The sequence below is a fragment of the Xiphophorus maculatus genome, chromosome 14, assembly GCF_002775205.1.
Source record: "Xiphophorus maculatus strain JP 163 A chromosome 14, X_maculatus-5.0-male, whole genome shotgun sequence".
In the NCBI taxonomy this organism is placed as follows: domain Eukaryota; kingdom Metazoa; phylum Chordata; class Actinopteri; order Cyprinodontiformes; family Poeciliidae; genus Xiphophorus; species Xiphophorus maculatus.
The window spans coordinates 22,741,774-22,760,132 of NC_036456.1; the positions used below are offsets into that span (position 1 = coordinate 22,741,774).

Below are 18,359 nucleotides of genomic sequence, written 5' to 3' on the forward strand. Positions count from 1 at the left end.
GAAAACACTATAAATATCACATATTTACATGAGTTTTCCTCAAAAGTAAGATTCACTTTTTCATTTTTAAATGCTGAATTTTACATTTGGATGATCCTTCTCCTTAAGGAAAGATGGCAGAAGCAGTGGGAAGAAGAAAGAACTGGTAGATGGCTTTATTGTATTCAAAGGACAGCTGGTGCAATGAGGGCAACAGAAAGAAGTAGAAAAGAAGAAAACATTATATCCAGATTACGTTTTGGTCATACAGGTTTAAACAGTACACTATTTAAAATGGGGAAACATCCATCAGGTAATTGTGATCTTTGTCTTCAAGAAGAGACAGTAGAACATGTTTTATTGTTATGTCCAAAGTACTCCGAGGAGAGAAGGAAATTAGAATATAGGCTTCTAAAGAATAAGTTACAGTTAAAAATTCCAGATATTTTGGGATATTCCTCTTCCTCTGAATATTTATGTTATTTCATAAAATTTCTTAAGAAAACTAAACTGATAGAAAGGATTTAGTGTTTTTTTTTTTTTTTTTGTTTTTTTAAGTTGCGTCCTGATCCACACTCCATACCAGTAGGTGGCGGTAATGCACACCATTAAGTTGCTTGCCAACCCCATTAAAAACAAGAAGAAGAAGAAGAAGAAAGCAGCTGGACCTTAATGCTCTGCTGTTAAAACTTGGTTGGACTTTGTGAGTAGTTCCATTTGACTTCACTTAGAAAACTTTGAAAGGTATTGACTGTTTATTGGTTTGAGTTGCACATCCTCTCATAATTTCTCTGAAGTTTCTCATAATAAACCTTTTAACTCCTTTCTAACCACATTGGTGCTATTTTTTTATGCTACATTTTTACTCTACATAATGTCCCTCAACCTCTAGAATGAGAGCAAAAAGCCACAATCATTGCTGGAGTCCGGAGAATGAATGAAAAAGGAGCTTTAGCTACTAATGAAGCTGCTATAAACTCTACAGACACAAACTAACAATGTGCTTAACTTATATTTATTGCTCATTGATGATGTGATTGTCTTTTATGTTGCTGTGCTCCCTTGCACTGTTTTGTCTTGCAGTAAGAATCGTTGCAGTTAGAAAGCATTGCTAGCGATGAGCAGATGATGGCGGTTCAGATCTTTTCATTGCTGCAGGAGGAAGCAGCAGCAGCAGCATCACTGTGTGATGCAGTCATGACTGATCTGCAAACATTTTGTGCTGCACAAACTTTCCACAGCTCAGTTTCAATAATCAGAGGGAAATATTTTCTCTCCAATGTTCACAATCATCTCCTTCTCCATGGTCAGACAAGCTTTGTTCCCTCTGCACCAAACAGCCTGTGTGTAAAAGAAGAATGCTCTAATTTATTATTTATTCATTGGTTGTTTTTTTTATTTACTAAAGCAGATTTTGTTGCCGCTCATTTTTTTTATTCAAGTGATTTTGCAGAAAATGTACCATATTTCACATATTTTATGTTTGAAAATTGATTGTTGAAGAACTAAATAGTCAAATACTGTGTGCAGGTTTGAGCTGTAAAAGTTGCAGCTTTCAGTCAGAGACTCTGAATTAGAAAACAGATCATCTAAAATAACTCCGATCAGCGTCAGGTGCATCAAACCTCCATCAGTCCAGTCTGTGTTTTTAGATCAGTGTCAGTTTGTGTCTCTGCATTTATTTCTAGAACATCAACTTCAGCCTGCAGCTTCATTCAGCCCCAGAAACAACGTAGACAGGAAGAGGAAGTTCTGACCCGTATGACCCAGACAGTGTCGGTGTCGAACAGTTCAGTCGGCATCAGGCATCAGTCATGGAGGCTCCATCGTTCTGTAAGTACCAGTTCATGTAACCGAGCTGCCAGTCCGTTCTCATCCTGGATGTTTGTCTCTTTTCAGGGATCAACTTGTTTCTCCTGCTGATTTCACAAACTGAGCAGAAAACTGGTGAGTATTAAACTGAACATTGTTCCAATATTTATGTTACATCGTTTGATTTTAATCCCTAAAGATGAACTTAATTTGATCTTTTTAAAGAACTACAACTACTTTATTGTTTTTTAAATTTTGATTTATTTCCACTCAACAATCCTTTTTTTATCTTCTGCTCTGATTCAGGTTTTCCCTACATTTTCCCAGAAAGGCTTCAGTTCTTTGAGTATGAGATTGTAACTGTACAATGTGAGTGTTTAGATGGAGTCAGTGGCTGGAGAGTAATGAGGAAATTCAACCAAAACAGAGGAACAAATTCTTTGGACCCCTGCAGCTCAGCAGAACCTTCCTGCACTCTGGATCCAGCCTTCGAAGTGTACAGCGGAGAGTACTGGTGTGAAAATAAAGAAGGAGAAATGACCAATTCTATTAATATTTCTATTACAGGTATGGCTTGAAATTAATTTGTAGAAAATAGAATAAATAGGAAAAGAACAAATTATGTCATTGTGGTATTTTTTTAAAAAACACTTTAACCTTCACCTGCAACAATTAGGCTAAAAATAAAGTACATTAAATTCTAATTAAGTACATTTTTAATAAATTATGTGCTCTCTGTGAATATTCATTCTTCTCAGCTGGTCTGGTGATCCTGGAGGTTCCAGTCCAACCAGTAGCAGAAGGATCAGACCTGACACTTCGGTGTATCCACCAGGAAACTGAGCTGCATCACATCAGAGATTTCTATAAAAATGGTCTCCATCTCATGACCTGCTACAGCAGCAACATGACCATCAGAAAGGTCTCCAAGGCCGATGAAGGGAACTACAGGTGCAGCATCTCTGGAGCCGGAGAATCTCCTGACAGCCGGCTGGCTGTTCACAGAGCACTCACAGGTTGGTGTCACGTTTTAAAGGCTCATATCTGAGCTGTATTATCTCAGTTATGAGATAGAGGGGACTCTCTTCACTCAGTCAATCAAATTTTATTTGTATAACACATTTCATCAGCAAGGCATTTCAAAGTGCTTTACATCATTACAAACACAGAAACACAAAGCATCATAGAATCAATAATCAAAACACGACATTAAGTCAAGTTCCATCAATAAATTTGTAATCGATTAAGTTTCAAATTCAATCCTAAACAGGTGGGTTTTTAGTGGAGTTTGCATCCATAAAGATTTACCTGTTACACTCCTACTGTTTTATATGGAACAAAATACCTGTTGCTATTTTTATTCCCCCTCACAATCACACAGTTTAAAACGATGTAAACAGCATTTTAATGGGCTTCTGGCACAAGGATCCGTAAACTCTTTCACTGAATTTCGAGCAGGGACTCTGTCGTCCCTCATGGAGTTTTTTGTGCAATTCTATGGTACCTGTTAGTGTCTAGAATTTACAGGGTTTGTGTTACACGCAGTGACCCTCAGTCACTCACCGTTTTTCTTCCACTCTTCCACTTTATTTCCACTCAGTGAAGAGTGTAACAGGTCAGTCTGTCTTTGTTTGCATCTGTTTGTCTTCTAACATTTGAAATGTTTCTTTCAGGCCCGTCTGAAAGAAACGGGTCGTTTGGACCGAGTCATTTGGTTCGGTCCCAACGGTGTGAAACCTTCATTCTTCAGACTGCAGCAAAATTTCTACTTGTGGCCTTGTTGTCAGCGGTGATCGCTCTGATTCACTACAAGAGAAAACAACGTACCAGTAAGATGCTTCATAATTAATCATTTATTTATGTACTGACATTATTTAATGGACGATAATTAATAAATTAATAAAGTTAATGTGGTTTGAAGTCGCTGCTGTAAAGAACTCTGAAAATGTTTTAGCTTATCAAACCAGTGATGGAGTCGGACACAGATGTTTTATTTTAGGATATTTAATTTTATTTTATTTTATCCTGCTTTATGCTGTCAAATAAATGTCAAATATTTTTGTGATTAATATTAGAGCCTGGTTGAGATCAGGACTGAAACAGACGGGCCAGGCTCCGGTTGTTTTAGATCGGTGGTTTGATTGATAAATAAATTCCTTATTTGAAAACTGTTTTGCTCCTTTTATGTTTTATGATAAAACTGTTTGATGCTTTCAGTTTGATAAAAAATAATATTTCATTTTAGGCCAACTTATCTAAATTTGATCAAGATGCACTTAATATTTGAATATCTGAAAGTTTTTCCAAATAGAAAAAGGACGTTTTATTTAATAAGCATAACTTTTTATTTAGTTTAATCTTAAAACACTTAAGATTCTAAAGGAACTAAAACAGATATTACTGTAAATTAACTATTTCAAAATTTGTAACAATTGTTATAGAAATGATACATTTTGTCTCAGAGATAAATTATTAAAGTCTGAAGAAATATGAAGCTTTCAGGAATGAGTCAAATGAGTGAAACATTTTGATGGTTTTGCAGGAAATTATTGGATCATAAAGAATCTTTATGACAAACAGCTGGACGGTTTTTCTGTCTGTTTTTTTAATTTCCTGCCATTTATTGAGTCTATGGATAAAATATTGAGTCAATATCTTTTGAACATCATAAACTGATCGATCTCATTTGCTTTGACATTTTGTTCAGTTTTATAATTAGTTTTGTGTCTGTGAAGTTTAGAGGGGAACATTTTTACCTTCTCAGGTTAAACAATAAAACCACAGTAATTTGGTCCTCAGTGTTTATTTAGGTAACTGTGAAAATCATGTCTGGAAATAGTACAAAAACGTTGCTGCTGCTGCTGCTGCTGCAGCCTGATGAGTTTTAATTTCTAATTTTGAGACTGAATGAGAGGAAACAGACATGAACATAATTTGACCTTCATTGTGTCTCATCAGAGGCAGAGAGAACGGCGGACAGCAGCAGTCCGTCTGTCAGAGGAGGAAACAATGAACTGATCCATGAAGATACCAGTCGATTCTGTGAAACTCTCATTAATTAAACTCACATGAATTAATCTCACATTATTAAATTCACATTATTAAATTTACAGATACAACTTATGGTCAAAAACTTTTCACCAAGGGGAAAATAAAGTAAAAAAAAAAGAGAAATATTATTACACTCTGCTAACATCAATTCAGTGAGGAAAATGTTTGACTATTAATGGTTTTTGATAATTTCTTAATGTTTCTATTTCCTGCACTAAAAGAGCAAAATTATTTAGCTCAGTAAAGCATTTGATCTTCATTAATTAAAAAAATAATAATTAATTAATTTAATTTAGATTAGTTTAGCTGATATTTGCGTGTTAAATGCAGCCTGGATGTGGATAATTTTTGTTTCTTTAACTTTAGCTTTTTACAAATTTCATTGTTTGAAAACTGAAAGACTTTTAGTTTAAATATTTCAGAAAACAAAGGTTTTGATTTTTCTGTCTGCTGTTAACAGATTGAACTGCTCTGATGTATTTTCTGACAAAACAGACACATGTTTAGATTTATACATCATTTAATTCCATTTTCATTTGTTTTTTCTTCACAGATACTTCAAACTGTTATGCATACCAAATTATCTAAATAAATTGTCAATATTCGTAGTGATTAAATTAATTCCCCTTTTTTAAGTCAAAGTGAACAACTGCTCCAAAGTACTGTGCAATATTTATAAAACACAGATTAAAACACATAAGAATAAAACACAGATACAAACATTTGCTGTAAAACAATCAACAGAAAGTCTCCTTGTTACTGGATGTTTTGATGTTCATTCTGAGAGGCATTAAGGGAAATGACCAGATTTAAAGTCAAGTTAAATAAATACAAAAAAGTGACAAAACTTGTTGTTTTAAGCACTAAAACAAAAAGCAAACGTGTCTTATTCTGTGTCCTGATAAAAAAGAGACTGAATCAAATGTCAGGATGAAGATAAAACCTCAGAATAAACATAAATATCTGAAAACAGATAAATATCTGTATTCAGATATTTATGTTACAGTTATAAAGTCAATATTTGTTCCTGGTTGGAGTTAATTTAATTTAATGAATCCCATCCAGGACTTTTCTAAAATAATCCTTACATGCAAAAATCAAATGACTGCTGAGATTAAACTTTTCTGCTGATTTATTTCTTCAAAATTATTTTTGCCCTGAATCAGAAAAACGTCTGAAAGTTTCCACCGAATTTAATGAACTGAAACCTGATAATTTTATTTCCTCACATCATGTAAAAAATGAACTGAATCTGTTTCTGTCTCAGTGGTGAAATCATATTCATGTTTTCATTTCATCAAGTTGTTTTTTAATTTCCTCTACATTTTTCTCTATTTCCTGTTTCCTCTCCTTCAGCCTGTTAACCTCTTTACATGTTTTCTCTACTAGTTTCTCTGTCATCAGTTCCACATGTTGATGATCTTTCTTTCTCTTCTCCATTTTCTCTAGACTCTCTGCTATGATTTCCTTCAGTTTTAAATATCTTTGTGCTCTAGTCTCTATCATGTTCTCTGTCTGGTTTTTTTCTTCATTAATAATTGTGTTAAATTTCTTCTCATCCTCATCAATCATTTTCTCTGTTTTCTCTCTTTGTTCACTGAGTTGTTTTCTCTGATTCTTCAGTTCCTCTGATGTCTCCATTAATGTTCCAATCAGCTGATCAATAATTTTCTGATCCTCATTTCTATATTTTAATTCCTCCTCAAGCTTTGATTTCTTTTCTGGCAATTTCTCTTTTTCTTTTATCATGAGCTGCTTTTCCTCCTCATTCGCTTTAACTTTTAGCTTCTTCTTTGCTGCAGAAACAATAAATAAATAAAATTAAGGTTTTGCATCAATGAGTTTCTGATTAGCAAAATATGTACTTCAGAGAAATTAATTCATTTATTCTGGGTTTGTTTAAAAACCTGAATATATGGTTAAATATGGCATCTCATTGAACAATAAAACACATTAATAATTAACTCACATGTTTCAGTTTGCCTCCAATTCCATATAAAAGCAGCAGCTCCAATAAAAAGTGTGAAAAGCAGAATCACCATAGAGCCAATAGAAACGCTGCAGTCAGGCTGAGGAATGAAGAAACCATCTGAAACAGAGTCATGAAGAGTTTCATGTAAAAACAATATCTGAGCTGTTTACTGATCAAAATGTTTGTTTCCTACCTGGAACATGAATGTGTGTCTCTCTGCTCTGGTTGATGTCTCTCTGTTGGACTCTGCAGGTAAAGTTGTTGTAGTTTCTCTTCTCTACAGTCACTCTGCTGCTAACAGTGTAAACACCATCAGGATCTGGGCTTTTCTCTGCAGGTCCAGCAGACATGATGTTTCCGTCTCCGTCCAGCCAGAACAGCTCAGGTTCTGGATACCAGCCTGCAGCGCTGCAGTCCAGCATCACTCCACTGCTGCTGACATCCAGTCCAGATAAACTGACACCAGGTGAGGAAACAGAACCTGATGATCAGAGGACAGAGATGCTTTGCAGGATGATAGTTTATAGGAATATGCATGAAAACCAGTTGAACCTAAAGTAAATCCAAATGTGGGAAAAACAGACTAATTATGCCTCATAGTTTCTTATTTCCCGTCTCTTTACATTTGGCCGTGTTTAAATTAATCTCTTTCAGTCATTTTAGCAAAAACAGCCCTTGTGTGAAGATATAATAATAAAAGTAAACATGCTGTAGGTACCACTTTAGGCCAGCAGGAGGCAGAATATAAACTATAACACATTTTACATGTGTAAATAAATCATTAACAGTTTAACAGAGTTAATTATGTGGAGATCAATAAGACACAATACACACTAAATATATGTTACCCTATTCTAACATATACATTAACTACTGTAAATATAATTTTTTTAAGTTTAATTGTGAACAAAATATATATTTGAAAAGTGTTTCTTTTTCCTGAATCTGTTATCTTACATTACTTTTGTTTTAGGTTTTAATAGATCAAACTTTTAATGTAACATTATACACTGCTCAAAAAAATAAAGGGAACACTTAAACAGGTGTTTAACACTTAAAGTGTTCCCTTTATTTTTTTTGAGCAGTATATTTAGTCTGATTACATCATGTAGAAATATTAAATCAGATTTACGATCTGTCACTCAGTACTTGAGTAAGATTTTTACCAAATACTTTTTTACTCTTGAGTAATTTCTAATTTTACTTAGTTAAAACTATTTAGAAGTATTGCTACTGTTACTTTAAAAACAGATGCTAGAGAAGCTCAGGACATTGTTGGCCACATCCCCAAGCAAAGAAAGAAAAAGGAAAATAAAATAGTTTTTGAATTTACTGATCTGTGTTTTCTCACCAACAAGCAGATCAACAGAATATTCTTGAATCTCTTTAGGATTGTAGCATCTGAATCTGCCGTTGTCAGAGTGTTTTACAGCCGTCAGCCTCAATGAAACGTCTCCGTCTCTCAGTCTGTCTGTGAACACAGACGTTCTTCCTTTGTATGCGACGTTTTTCTCTTTTACATTTTCACTCCCTTCAAACCACATAAACACAAATCTGGGGTTGAGGTCCAGTCTCCCCCATTCCACCACCAACTCGTCGGGGTTCACAGTAACTCCCAGGTGACACGGTAAAACCACGTCATCACCGGCCATCGCTGCAACGAGCCGAGGCCGCTTCGTCTCCAGAGACTCACCTGGAAAGGAAAACAGAAACTATTAGATTTTATTACAACATGTAAAGCTTTATAACTTGTCTCAGAGATTTTTACTACCAAACGTCTCATTTCTTTATAATACATAAATGAACTCAGCTCTTCATTTGGCAGCAAACAGTAACTAATGTATCTTTCTGTCGACAGAATCATCACCAGTGTTTCTTAGTAAGTTACCTTTGCAGGTGAATCCCAGGAGAAGGAAACCAAACATGAGTTCAGCAAACACAAACGCTTTGATCGAAGGTTTTAGAGATAAACTTTGAGACTCGAGAATCATCCTGGAGATAAAAAAGTGATAGAAGAAAACAAAGTTTAACACATTAGGAAGTAAAGTAGAAGAATTTACATTGGAGAAAAATAAGATTACCTTCCTGAATGCATCGTCTCCTTTGTTCTTTATAAACTGCAGGGGGCAAAAGTCTCAGATAAAATGACTGTAAAATGAGGTGTGGTGCAGTAACACTGGAGCAGTTGGGTCCGGAAGGGATAGTTCAATGAACTCCAGAATAAAGTTTGTCCACATCTGATGTCCTCTCTAATTTATATTGTTTTCATTTAGAAAATTAATCTGTTGCCGTTTAAAGCTTTGAAGGTCAAAGGTCAGCACCGCTGGCAGCCACTTGGTGATCTGAGCAAAATACTTTGCAGTCAAAAACACGACACCTGTGGTCAATATCTGTCTGTTTTATACATTTCTTTAATATTTGTATCATAAGTCTGCAGAACAGAAAGCAAGTTTCATGTTATTTTACACTAACAGACTTAAATTCAGATTAAAATAAATAATTTGTGACGCGGCCAGACATGTGATCCTTTCATGTCTCTGTTGCTTTTCTATTGATCTATTGATATATTTTATTCTTCTTCCTGAGTATTTTCCTCTCTGCCAAACTTCACACAGCATGAAGTTAAAAGTTTTTAATGGAATCAAAATGGACCAAACAGCTCTACAGCGCCCCCTAGGCTGAGGCAGGCCAAACTGATCTGATGCTGGGTATGTTGGTAGACTCCTCCAAATGAAGAAAAAATATGTCTCTTTAAAATATCTCCTAAAATGTGCAAATCTCTAAAGAAACAGGATTATAATAAAATTTGACTCCACTCCATGTGTTAATTGGTCATTTTAATGATGTCACAGATTAAATGTGATGCATGTTGCCATGGTGACTGCCATGGTTTTTGAAGCTCTTGGTATTTACTCCAGAGGCTGAGTATGAGACTCTGGTCTCCCCCTGCTGCAGGCCTTTACCTCCATCATGACTGGTTCCACTTCCTGCATCTGCTGCTGTTCTCCACATAATTTATATTTATATCTTTTACTAGAAATGTATTCATAAAACCTCAGACAAGTGTGAACGGTGATCAATAGTATTGATTTTCTTTTTATTTCATATAAGAAAAGAGAGTATTTTTGCTTGGTTGTGCATTAGCTGTTCACCAAGCGGAGCAGAGCCCGACTGAAACTGGCTGCAGAGAGGAAGACAGTCAGTCAGTCATTTCATGCAAACGTCTGTGGAGCAACAGCTGATTTCTGCTGCATTTTACTGACGGTGTGCAGAGCTGTAAGTGTTTTAAAAGGTGCAGCACAGAGTCAGTGGGCTGCTCTGTTATTTCTAGAAATACAAATTCAGCCTGCAGTTTTAATAAGCCCTGAAATAAAACAGACAGGAAGAGGAAGTGCTGACCGACGTGATCATTATGAGTCGGTGTGAAGAACTTCACTCCAGTAACGCTGAGCGTCATGGAGGTTACATCTGTCTGCTTCTGTAAGTATAACATTAAATAAGCAGCTTCTGACTCAGTTCATATCAGATATTCATCTCATTTTAATGTGTTTTCAGTGATGAACATGTTTGTTCTGCTGACTGAACAAACTGAAGCGGCTGAAACAGCTGGTGAGTTGCTGAGCATCACATCAGGTTTTTACAAAAAGTGACATTTAAGCTGCGTTTAGTTTAACTTATTGAAAAAGAAAATTTCAAATAATCTGATCAGTTCAACTGTTTCATATGAGTTAGTGTTACCATTGCTGTTATTTTTTCTATACTACATGCTTTTCCCATTGTTTTCCATTCAGATGGATCTTTCCCGGATATTTTTCCAAGGAGACTTCAGTTCTTTGAGTATGAGTCCATTACTGTCCAGTGTGAGCTGATGGAAGATGCAAATGTCTGGAGAGTAATGAGGGAGTTTCACAAATCCAGACCAACAAACTCTTCAGACCCCTGCAGCTCCCCAGCTCCATCCTGCACCATCAAACCGGCCTTGGAAAAACACAGTGGAGAGTACTGGTGTGAAAACGACCTGGGGGAGACGAGCCGGACCCTCAGCGTCTCTATTACAGGTCAATAATACAGAAAAAGGTTCAGATTAGAAAAGAACATGAAATCTATTCATACTAAACTAATAACTGGAAATTTATATAGAGAGTAGAGTTACTTCAAAATACTTTTTCATATTTTTACCTTTGAATGTACTGTACATTTTGTTTTGGATTTAAAAAGACAATAAAACCAGATTTCCTTCAATTGATCTTATAAAAATAAATCAGGGTTTTGTCTTGCCAAGATGCTATAATTAGATAGACTGAAGAATATTTAGTATGAAGAAAAGAAAAAGAAATATGTAGGTATATGATTATTCCACCAAATATTAATTTCTGAACTCTTCCGGAGTTAAAACATTAGTATTGTTGTTCCTAAATGAATATAAACTTGTTTTCTTTGCATTATTTGAGGTCTGAAAGCGCTGTATCTTCCTTAATTTGACCATTTCTCATTTTCTATAAAAAATAAAAAAATCTTTGTTTGGAATTTCAAAGACATGTCAGTAGTTCATAGAGTAAATGAACAATTTTCATTTTACTCAAACATAAATCTATAAAAAGTAAAATTAGAGAAACTGATTATTTAAGTGACCTTTTAATTATATATATATATATATATATATATATATATATATATATATATATATATATATATATATATATATATATATATATATATATATAATGTTTGTGTCCTTTTTTTGGGATGCCAAATAAATAATTTGCACCAGAGCTGATTTGCTTCAAAGACATTTGATTGACTTTATTAATCAAAACTGCATTCAGCATCAAAATAGCATTTTGCTGATGTATAATTGACTTTAGTTTGTATGACTTGTAGGGGTGCATTGGTGTGTGTGTGTGTGTGTTGGACTGGGAGCATATGAGTAGAAATATTGTTTAGTGGGTGCATGTGTGTCATTGTCAAATTGTTAAAGAACAGAAGAACGCCCTCCTGATGTTTTATGTTTCTTTTTAAATAAATTATCTCCATATTTATTATTCAGCTGGTCTGGTGATCCTGGAGGTTCCAGTCCAACCAGTAGCAGAAGGATCAGACCTGACACTTCGGTGTATCCACCAGAAAACTGAGCTGAAGGCCAAAGAGAAAACTGAGCTGCATCACATCAGAGATTTCTATAAAGATGGTCTCCATCTCATGACCTGCTACAGCAGCAACATGACCATCAGAAACGTCTCCAAGGCCGATGAAGGGAACTACAGCTGCAGCATCTCTGGAGCCGGAGAATCTCCTGACAGCCGGCTGGCTGTTCACAGAGCACTCACAGGTTGGTTGACTGGTCTTGTTTTTCATTACCCGTTATGTTGATGTCATATTTATATTTTAATATCTAAAATATACTTTCAGGACCAACTGAAGAAACTCCTCCTGCTCAGTGTGAGCAGAACAAAACCTTCAGTCTGCAGTCGGCTGTCAGTCGTGTTATTTGTCTTGTTGTCTCTGGTGACTGGAGTGATTCTCTACAAGCTGAGAAAAGGTAATAAAATCATTTATATCTGGGTTAGTTATTTATTGACAGCATGTCTGATCAGCATGTTATGCTGACCTCTTCAACAGTTTGTCTTTTCGTTTTTCTTCTGCATAATTTCATTCAATAACTTGATGTATTCAAACTATGAACTAAAAATTAATTCAGTAAGTTTTAAACCCCATAAATTAACAACTTTAAACATTTAGTGCAGGTTGTGGTAATTTGGTCTCGGTGTTTAATTTTAAAAGCAGTTTACTAAACTATCTTCAGATATCTGTGAAGCGAAGGGGAGAATTTTTAACTTCTCGATTTAAAACCTCAAACTAAAACCACAGGCTTCAGCAGGACGACCTGCTGTGTTTATTTTGTACATCAGTGCAAGTTATGATCAAAAATACACTCAGCTGCTGCAGCAGAGAGATGAGGTGCAGCTTCTGCATCAGGTTCACCTCAAGAATATTATTTACTTAAAAACTGCATAGAGGCAAAATAAATCAATATGAAACTTCAGTCAGTAACATAAAACCTCCACAAATATAAATTTCTAAATTGAGATTCAAACTAAATCTTGACTGATTGTTTTGTTTCCCATCAGAAGCAGAACCACAGTCGGCGTCAGTCCATGTCTGTCAGAGGAGGAAACGCATCACTGACAGGAAGTAAACCGACAGCTTGAACTTCTGAGATGCAAAATATGATCAAAACGTGTCAGGAAGCATAAAAATGTTAATAAAATTAAATAGTTTTTCTCTTTTATTGGCAAATCCATTTCTTTCAGAATCAAAATGGATTTAAATAATTAAAACGTTTGTTCTCAATAAAGATTTTTATTTTAGATATGATGTATTATATTTTCCATAACTTGACCAGGTTGTCTTTAACTCATATTGCATATTAAATAAATTCTTTAATCTTTGACCTTTAAAGGTGTGAATCAAATAAAAACAGCTGCGCATTCATTTCTTGTCATGATTTATTGTATTTCATATTGTTGAGTTTATATGTTATTCACTGTAACAGAAAACTGTGAGAATATAACAACTATTTTTAAATTAATTTTAACATAATTTCATCATGATGATCAGAGTTACAAATATCAGGTTATATATGACAATATTAAGAGATTTTAAATGAACTGTTTTGTTCTTTCACAAGTTTTTGCAGTTATTTATTGTTGTAGTTTGTTTTAAATAAGATCAACTGTATGATAACTTTTGAGCCTTTTATTTTGGTTAAATTGAGCATCATGTTCCTGATGGACTCTATCAGTATTTAAAGAAAATGACACACTTTAAAAAAACATTGGTAAATACATGAAAGATAACAGAACTAAAAAAAACAAATAAAGACATACAAAAAAACTTGTAAAAAACAGAATTCATATTAGCAAAATAAAGCAAATGGTAGCTATTATTTTTACATCTTACACATTAATTAATGTTTTGTAGTTTCTTCTACAGTAGAAAACTTTACTGGTCAACATAGACGGAAACATCAGAGGTCATTAAACTGAATTTATCTGCTGATATAAATAAATTAGATCATTTCTCACTTTGTCCTGAAACTGAACCCAGAGAAGTTTAGAAGATAAAAGAAAAATAAAAAAAACATCTCAAGCTTTTTTATAATATGTTCTTGTTTAATTCCTAAAGTTTCTAAACTTCATGAAAAGAAAACTTTGTATCTGAGAAAATGTCTTTATCTTATATTTTATACTGAGAAAAATACTTTAATGAAAAATCAGCAAATCTGCTGAGATGAAACTTGACATATTTTCTGACATCATGTAAAAAATGAACTGAATCTGTTTCTGTCTCAGTGGTGAAATCATATTCATGTTTTCATTTCATCAAGTTGTTTTTTAATTTCCTCTACATTTTTCTCTATTTCCTGTTTCCTCTCCTTCAGCCTGTTAACCTCTTTACATGTTTTCTCTACTAGTTTCTCTGTCATCAGTTCCACATGTTGATGATCTTTCTTTGTCTTCTCCATTTTCTCTAAACTCTTTGTCATGATTTCCTTCAGTTTTAAATATCCTTGTGCTCTAGTCTCTACCAAGTTCTCTGTCTGGTTACTTTCTTCATTAATAACTGTGTTAAATTTCTTCTCATCCTCATCAATCATTTTCTCTGTTTTCTCTCTTTGATCACTGAGTTGTTTTCTCTGATTCTTCAGTTCCTCTGATGTCTCCATTAATGCTCCAATCAGCTGATCAATAATTCTCTGATCCTCATGTCTATATTTTAACTCCTCCTCAAGCTTTGATTTCTTCTCAGATAATTTCTCTTTTTCTTTAATCATGAGCTGCTTTTCCTCCTCATTCGCTTTAACTTTTAGCTTCTTCTTTGCTGCAGAAACAAGAAAAAATCCATAAGATTAAGTTTTTCCATCAGTTGAGTTTCTGATTAGCAAAACACATAGTTCAGAGAAATTAATTTATTTATTCTGGGTCTGTTTAAAAACCTGAATATATGGTTGAATATGGCATCTCATTGAACAATAAAACACATTAATAATTAACTCACAAGTTTCAGTTTGCCTCCATTTCCATATAAAAGCAGCAGCAGCTCCAATAACAATTATGAGGCCCAAAATCCCAGCAAAAATATTAAAAATATTACAGTCAGGCTGAGAAATGAAGAAACCATCTGAAACAGAGTCATGAAGAGTTTCATGTAAAAACAATATCTGAGCTGTTTACTGATCAAAATGTTTGTTTCCTACCTGGAACATGAATGTGTGTCTCTCTGCTCTGGTTGATGTCTCTCTGTTGGACTCTGCAGGTAAAGTTGTTGTAGTTTCTCTTCTCTACAGTCACTCTGCTGCTAACAGTGTAAACACCATCAGGATCTGGGCTTTTCTCTGCAGGTCCAGCAGACATGATGTTTCCGTCTCCGTCCAGCCAGAACAGCTCAGGTTCTGGATACCAGCCTGCAGCGCTGCAGTCCAGCATCACTCCACTGCTGCTGACATCCAGTCCAGATAAACTGACACCAGGTGAGGAAACAGAACCTGATGATCAGAGGACAGAAAAAGAATCACATCGTTTAACAGTCGATCTGTGAAAATCAGCTAAATGTTACATTTAAGCTGCAACTGAACTGAAGAGGCAGAATAAACTTCATGTTTTTCTTTTTTAAGTGAGTTTTGTGGAGTATTTATGAACAGTCAGTATGTGATGAACAGGAAGTTACTTTGAAGGGGATTTTTTATTTAAAGTAAAATTTACTCAATTATTTCATCCTATGTTGCTTTCAAATGTAACAGTCCAGCTGTTTTAAACTTCTAAATGTTTTAATTATGTTAAAATACTTTTCAATCATGTTTATGTCTTGAATCAATAATTTTAAATAAACTTGGTATTGATAACCTTACTGCTGCACTCAGCATAGATCTTTCAAAATATTCCAAACATTACAGATTATAATACACAATCTGAGTTAAAATGTTAAATTGTTTTTATGTTAATTTCATAGTGACACACATTTTCAGTGAGTTTTATTCAAAATCAGATAATTAAACAATCTTGTCTATAAAAACTATTTCAACTTGCTGATTTTGGAACATGATGTAAAACTTTTGATAACTGATGTAGTTCTTAGTTAAAATGTCTTTGCAAATATTCCTTATAAGATTTGCTTTTTCCTGTATGTTTTAAGGTTTTTTCTTTACTTACCAACAACAAGCTCAACAAAATATTCCTTCTTCTCTTTTGGTAAGTAGCATCTGTATCTTCCATTGTCAGATATTCTGACATCAGAGAGTTTCAGTGAAACGTCTCCATTTTTCAGATTTTCGGGAAACATTGACGATCTTCCCCTGTAGGCTTCGTTTTGGTCGGCTGTATATTCTTGACCTTCAAGACTCACAAACACAAATCTGGGTTTCAGGTCGGGTCTGCCCCACTCCACTGTCATCTGAGACGCATCTTTAGGAGGTTTCAGGAAACACGGCAGAACCACGACCTCACCGACCATCACTGTAACCGACTGAGGTGGATCCGTCTGCTGTGACTCACCTGAAAATGACAAAAGATGAAAAATTTCAAATCTAGCGGCAATTTTTCCTCAAACCAACAACAAAAATCACCTTGTGTTGATTTACATGCTTTTTAAGGAGGCACTTTGCTGCCCTCTAGTGGTTGTAGTTATTCCCAATCAAGTATTATTAGCATAGTAAACAACTACCACTTTTATTATACAGTATGTGGTTATTAGCACTTATTCACCCAGAAAGTGTGTGATGACACACACATTAATATTAAACTATTTTCTGTCTACTCCATCCAGATTTAACATCAGTTTCTGTTTTACTGCATTCAGAGCTTCTACAACTTTAACAGGTTTTAGAAACTGTGAGGATTAAGAGAACACTGGCTGGTTTTAGCTCATTTTGTTTTGAAAGATTAAGATTATAAAACTGAACTAATCTCTAATTTGTCAAATTAATGCAAGACAAATGAATCAGTCAAATGGTCAAGAGTGCAATAGCTTAAGGAGTAAATAAATATACCAGCGGGTATTTATTCAGCAATTTGTTGCTCACCAAACTTGAATAAAATACCTTAAATAAAGAAGATTAAGGGAACAATATAAACAAACATGAATGACTGCTGGTAACGTGTTTGTAATTTGGTCAACAGAACTGCTCTACCTCATTTCATGCAGATTTTTTTTCACTAACTGAAACTCAGATTGTGTTGAATCTTCAACCCTAAAAGAAAAAATGTCTTTGTTAACTAACCGTCTTGACTTTTCCCAACCTGTGGTGACTAAAGCAAACATTTCTAATCCTGGAGTCATAGAGGAAACAGATAAATATCACAGTCACAGTCAAACTAAATTTAAACAGATTCCAGTATATTTGTGTAGAGATTACCTTTGCAGGTGAACATGAGGAGCAGGAAGCCAATCACAGCAATAATGGAGAGAGTTTTCATAGTTAACATCTTTTGCTTATGAACCGACCTGTAAATGTAATATTAAAGCACAGAGAGTATGGTTTTAAATTAATTTAGTGTTGAAGGATTTCTATCAAAAATGAAATGGCAACTATGTAAATAAATATTGTTTTATATAGAGTCTTCAGCCTTTAGTTTATTTTGTCATGATTAATTTCAAATATAACTAGCTTTTTATTCCCAAAGAAATATTTTTAAAATAATTATTGAAAATGTTAATATTGAACAGAGAATAAGAAAACAACGCTTCAAATTAAGACATAGAGGAACATGCAAACTTTAAAGGAAGATATTAAATAAATATTTATTAACAGTAAAAACTCAAAATTACACAAAAACCAAAATCTTTAAGATTTTCAAATACAGAAATATAAAATGCTTCCTGAAGTTACATTGAAAAGTTAAAACATTAGAAAATGATGTAAAACCACCAACAACAAAAAAACATACTTGGGTTAAAAAAGCAATAAAATGTAGTTTAATACAGGAGATAAAATTTAACATCCAGTTTAATTTACATGCACCAACATTTTGATTAAGACAAACCTGCAGCAGGTTCAGTTAAACAACCAACAATCGTAAAAAGAACCTGAACCATGAAATCAGTGGTAAGGCACCAAAAACAAATGTTAAAATTTACAATCGTCATTTTAAAATCCTTTAATTTCAATCTGTTAATTAAACAAATGATATTTGTTTTTCCCTCAGTTAAATTTCAAGAGTTTTTATCAATCAAAATAAACTCATAATCTAACAATCAATTTGACTAAAAATGACTTTCAGTAATATGAACAATTAGAAAATATTTCAGACTAGATTAATAACTTAAAGTGAAAAATGGAGCGATAGAAGGATTAGAAGGTTTCAGTACGTACCCGCTCTGCAGAGACTCATTTATGGTAAAACAGGTTCAAAGTAACAGGAACATGAGATTCTGGGTCAAAGTCCATGAACAGCTCAGTTCCTTTTATATGTAATAAAATAAGGTGTGTTCAGTTCTGTTGGTTGTAAGTTTCGCAGTGATTTATCAGAAACTCAAAAGGTTTTCTGTT

The 18,359-nt window shown here is 34.2% G+C and overlaps 3 protein-coding genes across 3 annotated transcripts; 2 read left to right on the plus strand and 1 right to left on the minus strand.

The window, feature by feature from the left end:
• Positions 1 to 529: 529 nt before the first annotated feature.
• LOC102226193 (low affinity immunoglobulin gamma Fc region receptor III-like) lies at positions 530 to 5,387 on the plus strand. Its single transcript, XM_023345581.1, has 7 exons — positions 530 to 682; positions 1,668 to 1,812; positions 1,879 to 1,926; positions 2,098 to 2,358; positions 2,550 to 2,807; positions 3,465 to 3,620; positions 4,750 to 5,387. Exons 2-7 carry the CDS (start codon positions 1,794 to 1,796, stop codon positions 4,851 to 4,853), a joined length of 846 nt encoding a protein of 281 aa, XP_023201349.1. The 5' UTR covers positions 530 to 682; positions 1,668 to 1,793; the 3' UTR covers positions 4,854 to 5,387.
• An 82-nt stretch (positions 5,388 to 5,469) lies between these two features.
• LOC111611120 lies at positions 5,470 to 18,227 on the minus strand. The gene is made up of 13 exons (XM_023346767.1): positions 18,183 to 18,227; positions 17,226 to 17,314; positions 16,024 to 16,365; positions 15,072 to 15,359; positions 14,873 to 14,995; positions 14,185 to 14,695; positions 11,915 to 12,122; positions 10,725 to 10,792; positions 8,703 to 8,806; positions 8,166 to 8,507; positions 7,008 to 7,295; positions 6,812 to 6,931; positions 5,470 to 6,638 (listed from the first exon to the last, which is right to left on the minus strand). The coding sequence occupies exons 2-13, from the start codon at positions 17,293 to 17,295 to the stop codon at positions 6,124 to 6,126; spliced, it is 2,979 nt and encodes a 992-aa protein (XP_023202535.1). The 5' UTR covers positions 17,296 to 17,314; positions 18,183 to 18,227; the 3' UTR covers positions 5,470 to 6,123.
• LOC111610762 lies at positions 9,687 to 14,123 on the plus strand. Its single transcript, XM_023345582.1, has 6 exons — positions 9,687 to 10,294; positions 10,370 to 10,423; positions 10,606 to 10,872; positions 11,862 to 12,143; positions 12,224 to 12,353; positions 12,943 to 14,123. Exons 1-6 carry the CDS (start codon positions 10,270 to 10,272, stop codon positions 12,998 to 13,000), a joined length of 816 nt encoding a protein of 271 aa, XP_023201350.1. The 5' UTR covers positions 9,687 to 10,269; the 3' UTR covers positions 13,001 to 14,123.
• Positions 18,228 to 18,359: the final 132 nt, after the last annotated feature.

What these genes read in the sequence shown, in the direction of transcription:
- LOC102226193 (XM_023345581.1), top strand. An exon ending in TATTAATATTTCTATTACAG is followed by an intron (nt 2,359 to 2,549) that starts GTATGGCTTGAA and finishes CATTCTTCTCAG; the next exon opens with CTGGTCTGGTGATCCTGGAG. An exon ending in CAAGAGAAAACAACGTACCA is followed by an intron (nt 3,621 to 4,749) that starts GTAAGATGCTTC and finishes GTGTCTCATCAG; the next exon opens with AGGCAGAGAGAACGGCGGAC.
- LOC111610762 (XM_023345582.1), top strand. Translation starts at nt 10,270, where the DNA reads ATGGAGGTTACATCTGTCTGCTTCT. An exon ending in GGTTACATCTGTCTGCTTCT is followed by an intron (nt 10,295 to 10,369) that starts GTAAGTATAACA and finishes ATGTGTTTTCAG; the next exon opens with TGATGAACATGTTTGTTCTG. An exon ending in TGAAGCGGCTGAAACAGCTG is followed by an intron (nt 10,424 to 10,605) that starts GTGAGTTGCTGA and finishes TTTTCCATTCAG; the next exon opens with ATGGATCTTTCCCGGATATT.
- LOC111611120 (XM_023346767.1), bottom strand. Translation starts at nt 17,295, where the DNA reads ATGTTAACTATGAAAACTCTCTCCATTATTGCTGTGATTGGCTTCCTG. An exon ending in CCTCATGTTCACCTGCAAAG is followed by an intron (nt 16,366 to 17,225) that starts GTAATCTCTACA and finishes TGTCATTTTCAG; the next exon opens with GTGAGTCACAGCAGACGGAT. An exon ending in GACACACATTCATGTTCCAG is followed by an intron (nt 6,932 to 7,007) that starts GTAGGAAACAAA and finishes ACTCTGTTTCAG; the next exon opens with ATGGTTTCTTCATTCCTCAG.